General features: G+C 35.8%; 1 protein-coding gene across 1 annotated transcript; it reads right to left on the reverse strand.

Annotated features, from left to right (window-relative positions):
• Nucleotides 1-1,500: 1,500 nt before the first annotated feature.
• LOC104234158 (bifunctional riboflavin biosynthesis protein RIBA 1, chloroplastic-like) lies at nt 1,501-6,552 on the reverse strand. Its single transcript, XM_009787670.2, has 7 exons — nt 6,408-6,552; nt 5,196-5,574; nt 4,874-5,095; nt 3,641-3,963; nt 2,900-3,029; nt 2,297-2,593; nt 1,501-2,211 (listed from the first exon to the last, which is right to left on the reverse strand). The coding sequence occupies exons 1-7, from the start codon at nt 6,455-6,457 to the stop codon at nt 1,954-1,956; spliced, it is 1,659 nt and encodes a 552-aa protein (XP_009785972.1). The 5' UTR covers nt 6,458-6,552; the 3' UTR covers nt 1,501-1,953.
• Nucleotides 6,553-8,659: the final 2,107 nt, after the last annotated feature.

Genomic DNA, 8,659 nt, shown 5'->3' on the forward strand with positions numbered 1-8,659 from the left:
TGTACTTAATTAACAACTAAGGACGTGACACTAAGCTAATAGCGTTGTAATTCTAAAATACACGGTTTTGTAAGTACATAAGTTCCAGGCTGGTCAAGGTGAAAAACACGATTTTATAATTATAAAATAGACCCTCTCCCCTCCCCCCACTGCTAAGTTACCTGGTACTGCTACAACATAACATGTATATTTGATTGTTATTACTAATTGAATTTTGCACGTTTTTCATTAAAGATGCAGAATATTATTATACGTTATTCAAAAAATATTGGCATGAACGAAAACATACTCTAATAATTAATTTCCAGGTTGACAACTAAACTTGATTTTCATATATACAAATTTCAATTGAGATGGAAATCACGTTGGTACGTGCCCGAATATGATTTTCACCGTTGAACGGGAAGGTATCAAAGCTATCACAAAAGGCAACGAAATAGGAAAAAACTATACTTGGTATTTTGTGTAATAAAATTTTATTATTTAACCATAAGATTATTTAACTTATAATATAACTCTTTAGGTTAAATGACTTGGTTTGGTGACATTATGGGTGTCTAACGGGCCGGGTCAGCCCGTTTTTCGAACCGGCCCAGATGTAAAAGGGGGCCAGATAGGGCTGGGTTAAAAGGGTAGGGGGTTTGGTCCGTTCACCTTGGGGCTACCGATTAACCGGATCGGTCAAATCCGGTCAACGATTTTTACTGTACAACCGGTTAACCGGCCCAGACCGTTATAACGGCTACTTAATTTTATTTTATTTTAAATAATGGGGCCTTTGAATTTACTCTTTTTTCGTTAATTTACTTGTTGTTAAAGGTAAACCTTTCACTTTGTAAGTTTGAATTTTGAAATAAACACAGCACTTGCAATTTATAAGTGCAGTTTTTTCCCATTTTCATTGTATTCTTTATATTTTTACTTTATATTAATATAACTTACAATAGTTATACAAAAACAAAATACAAAAAAAAAATTAAAAAATTACGCTAACCCGGTCCGGCCTGGCCCCTTATACCCTAACCCTTACGGTTCATTTTTTACCCGGATGAACCCGGAACCGGCCCGGAACCGGCCCGGAACCCAACCCGTACGGTTCCAAATTTTGCATGCTCGGCCCGACCGTTAGACACCCTTAGGTGACATGCATATGTACTTTTCCTCACATAGGGTTTCTTGATGTGAAAGGATTAGACCACTTCCAATTTGTGGCATCCAATTCTAACCAATGACCAACGTTTAAAGAAGGCCCCCTTTGTGTCTCATTTCTTTTTCCTTACTCTTCTTTTCTTCAAACTAGTCATATGCCCCTCTGGCACATATATGGATGATGAATTCTTGGCCCAAAAAAAATTGTTCTTTAAATTGAAAGTGAAATAATTCTCCAATAGAAGCCATGTACGAACACCTTCTAATTTTCAATACCCATATGCTGCTGCATCATCCGTGGGCAACTTTAAGGTTCAGCTAAAAACACACACTTATTATCAGCAAAAGGAATCAAACCAACATCCATGTTTAAATTACCAACAATGACACATTTAACATCAAGTTGCAACCAAGCATTACAGCGTATAGCAAGAGTTCAAATACATTCTCCAATGCAAGAATTACATATAGATTCCCACAACATCTACATTCTCCATTAATTTTCATTGTTTTTTTCCTCCTTTTCACTAACCCTTGAGATGGGACCAAGGACAAAGTGAATCGCGATACTTTCTTATCAACCTAATATACATTTAAGGACAAGAAGAATGTTCGTATACATAATCTGCACCAAGAAACCATTATTCCATTACAAGTAGCAATAAAACTATGACTAAGATATGAATTATTTGTTATGGTATCCCGAGTTTGCATCCAGGTGATTGCTATGTCTCCAGCAAGTTGTTCACCAACAAGAACATCTTATCAGTTCCCAAGCCAAGAAACATTAATATATTATGAATTCTATATCGTAGAAATATTCTCCACGTTTGGTTTACCATTTGTTGTGCTGGTGCTGGTTGCAGGGCGAATAAGGTCCAACCCATACACATGGCCCATTTTAGCACGTTTTGTTTCCAGATATTTCTTGTTTTCTTTTGTAATGGGACACAGAAGTGGGACCCTACCAGAAATTGCCAGACCATAACCCTTAAGCCCTCTATATTTTGCAGGATTGTTTGTCATCAACTTCATAGTTCGAACACCAAGATCCCTCAACATCTGCAGAAGGATACAAGTTTAGCTTTGCTATACGATGCATAGATTTACACACAATTTAAAGCATGATGCAGAAAGAGCTCAATACCTGCGCACCAATCCCATACTCTCTTGAATCAACAGGCAAACCAAGCTCTTCATTCGCTTCAACAGTATCACGTCCAGCATCTTGTAAATTATAAGCACGAAGTTTGTGACCCAAACCAATTCCTCTACCCTCATGACCACGGAGGTAAACCAAAACCCCCTTGCCAGCAGCCTCAATTTGTTGCATTGCAAGTGCCAGCTGGTTCCCACAGTCACATCTGGCTGAACCGAATATATCTCCTGTGAGGCACTCCGAGTGTACCCGGACAAGAATATCTTGGCCGTCTCCAATATCTCCCTGTTCATTCCACAAACTCGTCCAAAATCAGTTCCAAAAGTGAAATGAATTTGCCAATCCAATATTACCATACTTTGCATTAATATAAATTTGCTACAAGGATGCCTAACTATAAGATGGTGTAAGATACAATAGCACATGTGCTCTTCCCCTTCACAATTAAGAAAAAGATGGAACCTCATGTTTCTACTAGATATACCTAGTTTTGTGATTACTGAAACACAACAAACTGAAATGTACATACAATTTCAGACTAGTCCTACCACTGCTGAAGATATATGAGAGAATATCCCCAAAGGTGCTCACCTTAACCATAGCAATGTGCTCAATTCCATCTATTATTGACCTGAAGCAATGGGCAGTGAATGGACCCCACATAGTAGGTAATCTTGCAGCAGAAGCATGCTCTACCAACTGATCTCTTTTCCTCCTATATCTGTAAAAGGAAGTTGTTGTCAGATGATGTACCAAAATTTAATGTAGTAGAAACAAGTGGAAGAGGGGCTAAAAGAACGCTTGCTTTCAAGCAAATTGGTTTGCTGGAAAAGCAAGGATAAGGAAAGTCGAATCTAGCCAATTTTAAGATATTAGTGCAGCTAAGTGCATACCAAAAGAAAAAAAAATCAGAATAGACTTCTTATTCAACAAGGAAACTATTGACTTAAAGGGGAACTGACTGATGTAAAAGCGGGGGAAAAAGAACATTCTTAGAAGTGGTTTAGTTAAAAACATAATGTGGATTAATAATTAGGAAGCTATTACAGCTCCGTGCTCCTGGCTATCAAAATAGAACTTTAACACAGTTCTTGGTTTCTCTTAAAGGGATAAGGGGCATGAACTTTTGCATAATTTCTTATGCAGTTAGGATGGAAGAAAGACGAAGCTAAAAAGAAAATAGATCTAGAATAAACATAAAAAAAGCTTCTCATTTCAGAACCATCAAAAGTATCTGGTCATCATGTTGTAGAAGGACAAAACAATAAAGCACCAAGGAACTATTCAGCAACAACGATTCCTAATGAAATCAGAAGGACATCTGTTAACTACCTGATTAAATCAGCAACTGATATGACCTTCAAGTTATGTTCTTTTGCAAATTGACGAAGCTTAGGCAATCTGGCCATGGAACCATCTTCATCCACGATCTCACATATTACTCCAACGGGGTCTAAGCCAGCTAACATGGCAAGATCCACAGATGCTTCAGTATGTCCAGCTCTTTTTAGAACCCCACCTGGCCTATATTTCAAAGGAAAAATATGACCTGGTCGGTTGAAATCCTCAGGCTTCGAATCTCCAGATGCAAGTGCCAGTACTGTCGTTGCTCTATCTTGAGCAGACACCCCTGTAGTTGTTCCATGTTTTGCATCCTGTGTGATTGTTTTACCATCAATGCTCCATAAGTATCAATTTAAGAGGATACTACTAGACTAGGATACTGAAAGGACAACCAGCAGCAAGAGGAAGCACACACAAGGAATAATTCTCAAGAAGTCTTTTGACCAGAATCCCAGTAAGAAATTAAATGCTAGCAGTAAATGTTTTTCAAAAACGAGCCGTAAGTATGTTGGTTTACATGTTTGCCATTAACAAATGTAGAAGTAAAACAGAGAAGTCAAAGATAGTTGTACTCCACACAGCTGCAAGAATTGCAAGACTAGATCCTTAAAATATCCCCTGAGGAAACACAGTATTCCGGCATTGACTGGGAGTTAAAGTTACTGCATTTAGGAAAGTGGTATCTGGAGTAGTCGGGGCTCGAAGAGACTCGGAAACTCGGTGCAAATCAAAAAAAAAACACGCTTGCATACACAAGTTAAACATAAATTTTAGAATTTCTGTTCTCCTCATCTCTCAAAACAGAACAAATCCACTGTGATTCATTTGATATGTTAAAATTGGGAACACTTAGGACATATTTTAATTTTTCATTTTCTGAATTCACGAAGTCATCTTGAGGTCACCACGAATACTTGCTAATTACATATCTTATGTATCCCAGCAATTACGGTGTTGCACTAAGGTAGTATTCTTTCTATCTACAGGCACCCCACAAATTAGTACTAAGCATTTTTTAACTCTTGTAGCGAATTCATAGCAGAAATTCATAACATTCTTTGGGTCGTAAGATTAAGATATCAAGCAAATTAGATACTTCTGAATGTATCACTAATCCAGATTCTGAAATGAGAACTAGCCAGCCAATAAGTAAATCCCTTTGCCCCCCTTCCTCCTCCGACAAAGAGACAGGCATATGTGAGTAATTAAGTTAATACATACCACTGAGACTGTAAATGCTGTACAAAGTTTCTCCTCATTCTTTTTATCGTTTACCATCAACGGAAGTTGTAACCTCTCCAAGTCTTCTTCTAACATGCTCACACAAACTATCCCAGTTCCGTGCCTCACAAAAAAAGCCATAGCTTCTGGTGTAGCTTTGGATGCAGCCATTACTAAATCCCCTTCATTTTCTCTGTCTTCATCATCTACAACTAGCACCATCTGCAAAATGGATTAACTTATTTTACACAACATGAGAGACAAGCTTTTGATGAATTTTAAGAACCTTCTTCTTTCTTTTTTGATAAGTTTAAGAACCTACTTTTCCTTGGCGAACGTCTTCGATGGCCTCAGGAACAGATGAGAAACCTTGTGTCGGCCGATCCAAATCGAATTCATCATTATCTAAAGGAAAGCCATTTGTTGTGGGAACAACATCTGCTGCTAGCGTTCCAAAGGCTACAGCATCAGGTTGAGTCTCAGTTCCAGTAAAGAGACTACTGAACAGAGAACTGTCACCCCTGTATTGAGAACGGGCATCTCCTTCACCCGATAATAACGCAGATCTAATCTTAAAATCGGTCTTGATGTTAAAGTGTGCTCTAGCATTAAGCCGTATGAATGACTCTGAAGAGACCCCATTAACAGAATATACATCTCCAGAGTGCAGTCCATTGAACACCTTGAAGTTCTTTAACGCTCTACAACAAAAGTGAGCAATTCAGGGAGATGAAAAATCGATCTTTAAACGGGTGAATGTAGAATGGCTCAACCACACTACAGATTGGAACATTATAAACTAAGCTTATGCCAATAACTGATGTTAGCAAGTTTGATCGCTAAATGTGCTACACCGGAATAAATTTTATAAATCCATTTTCCTGCTTAGCATCTTCTCAGTGCTATCCAAAATCTATTTGCTTAAAGTAAGATCAGAAGTAGCAACAAAACTGAACCTTTTTTTCTAAACAAAAGACTTCATCAATATACACCAATTGTTACCGTCTGTGCATAAGTTTTCTGATACCAGTACGCATTAAATCTCCTAAAATCTAACAATCATCTATGCAAAAGCGAACTCCTAGCACGCAAACGTGGACTCTTGACACCTTCAAGAGTTCTGTTACTCTTTCTCCCCATATAAGCCCAAAGACATAAAAGCATACAGAAACTTAATAAACCCCTTTTTTTGCAGGAAAATTTTAAATCTTGCTTCAGTTGCTACTGTTAAGCCTCAATCCTTACTAAACAAAAAGGCATCAAAAGATTCCATGACCAAGGCAAATATAAGGAGTCTTAAAAAGCAGTAAAAGATGCAGATGACTCTCTAAGTAGAACAAAACAACAGCATAACTTGCACGAACAAAGGTTGTTGAATCCACAGTGTATTCACATAATAAGAACAAAGTCCTCAAACTGATCAAATAAACATGCCCAAAAAAAGAATGAATCCGGTAGAAGGACTATAAAACCCCAAAATCAAATTAGAAATACAGCTCAATTGAAAAAACACAATTCTCAAAGAAAAACTTACTCGGAGCTAGATAAACATGTTGAAGAGAGAGAAATGTTGATGGAAGCCATTAATGTTGTTTGAACGAAAACAAGAAAACTTCAGAAAGGTTTAGGAAATAGGTTGGTTGGCAAAATTAAATGCTATGGTATTTTGCTGGTGATGTTCTATTTCTCACTGACCAATAGGAATCTATATATAGCTGCGCACAAGTGGAATATTATATCCCAATTGAATACTTTATACTTTGTCCCAACAAATGTTTCTTTATTTTTTTAACAGCATGCCGTTTTTTGTTTTGTTGATAATAAAGGTAACTAATGTGGTTCATATTCCTATCAAAAAGTATTGTATGGATAATCCTTTGTGGCCACGGGGAAGAAAGAATTTAAAGTTTATGGGTTTTAAAATTGTTATAGAATTGCTCGTTTTAGTCTTAACTAAATATTTATATATATATATATATTTAAATATAAATACAATATTTAAGAAAAAGTAATTGGGTTCAGCCGAACCCGAAAACTATATGGTAGCTCCGCCTCTGTGTTGTGACAACTAATTTAATATGTATTGGCATGAATAAAGACGATTGCCGAGTATATTGGTATGGGTCATGCTTCAGCACGATTACAAGCATGGATCCTCATAATATTCTAGTATTAAACACTACAATTAAAAATTAGGCATGTGGATGAATGAGTTTGCATACAAAATATTTGAATTAGGAGTGATTATTAATGCATATAGGCATAGCGGGGAAATAATGTCGAATAAACTCGAAATGCAAATTTTTGAAAAGTTTTTGCAACACTCCATGTTTGGAGAGACAAAAATAATACACCATCTTATCATCTTTATGGATATTTATAATATTAGAGGAACAAATATATTTGCGCTACTTTATAGAAATATGATTTTATTTTCTGGATAATCACTACTCAAATATTAGTAAAATTTGAGATCAAGAGCAACAAATCAATTAGGAAGTTCTAGTCAGTGGACAACAAATATATTTACGCTACTTTTATTTAATCAAAAATTTGATCCCTACATCTACAATTCTACATGCATGCTAAATGTCTACTAGTTACAACAAGTTAGGAACACCTACTAATGTGCTTAAGTAATATACAATACAATACTGGCAATTTGTTATTTTTGTTGTATAACTTTTGAATATACGTGATTAGGACATAGTAAATGGTACCTCTCTATGTTTAATTATTATTATTTTATTTATTGGGAATTTCTGCAAAAGAAGGTCTCAAGTTTGAGCATTGGATATATAATTATTTTTTTACGGAATATTTAAGCCTTTAGCTGGAATTTTTTGATGCAAATTTCAATCTAGTCGAGTCTCATTAGAACCGTAATGATAAAACAGAAGGATAATCAAACCAAATTCAAGGAGAAAACAAGAACAATTTGAGTTATGAAAGAAGGAAGAGGAATGGGCAGAAGCTATGGCCCAATCATACTTGTCTGTTATTAATTGCACATATAACCCATTTGTGGCTTTTATCAGATTCCTATGCCAAACTGTGGGTTGGCGACTGGCTGGCTGTTACGTTCTGCTGGACCAATCCAATTGCAATAAATAAATAAATACACGATTCAGATTCAATCCCTGAACCCAGTTTCACTTTTGAACCAATTTCCAATTCCAATTTTGGCTGCTGGTCAAAGTGTGGCCCACTTGCGTCTTCTTTTACTCGTTTTCACTTCGCTTCATCCCTTTTTATTAGTCCGTTGTACTCCCTCCCTTTTAATTTAGACCAAGTATTTTAACTCAGCATAAAGTAAAAAAATAAAAGAAAAAAAATATGTAAAGCTTGTGATCTTAAAAGTTTAAGTGGTAAAAGTTTTATGGGGTTATAAAAAAATTTTATTAAGGATAAACGGATAAAATAAAAAATTTAAAATTGTATTATTTTCAATTGTAAAAATATGTCATTCTTTTTTAAACAAACTAATAAGGAAAATGTATTTGTGAATGTTCTGAACATTCACAAAGTGTAATATACGAGATTTTTAATTCTCCTCACTACACAAAAAGTGGATTACACGTTATGAAGTAAAAACTTTGGAGAACAATAGTCAATTTGGTCAATTTTGAGTTTATATCGATAACTATTCTTTGATTAGGGAAATAATATAATTTCTTTGATTAGGCAACTAAAAACATCATCCGAAAAAAGACGTCATTTACCTATTCTTAAAGAGGAAAGTAGTTGGAATCTTTGTTATACAAGAATAACGAGTTGTTCGAAGAA

Source organism: Nicotiana sylvestris, chromosome 1 (genome assembly GCF_000393655.2).
Source record: "Nicotiana sylvestris chromosome 1, ASM39365v2, whole genome shotgun sequence".
Taxonomy (NCBI): Eukaryota; Viridiplantae; Streptophyta; class Magnoliopsida; order Solanales; family Solanaceae; genus Nicotiana; species Nicotiana sylvestris.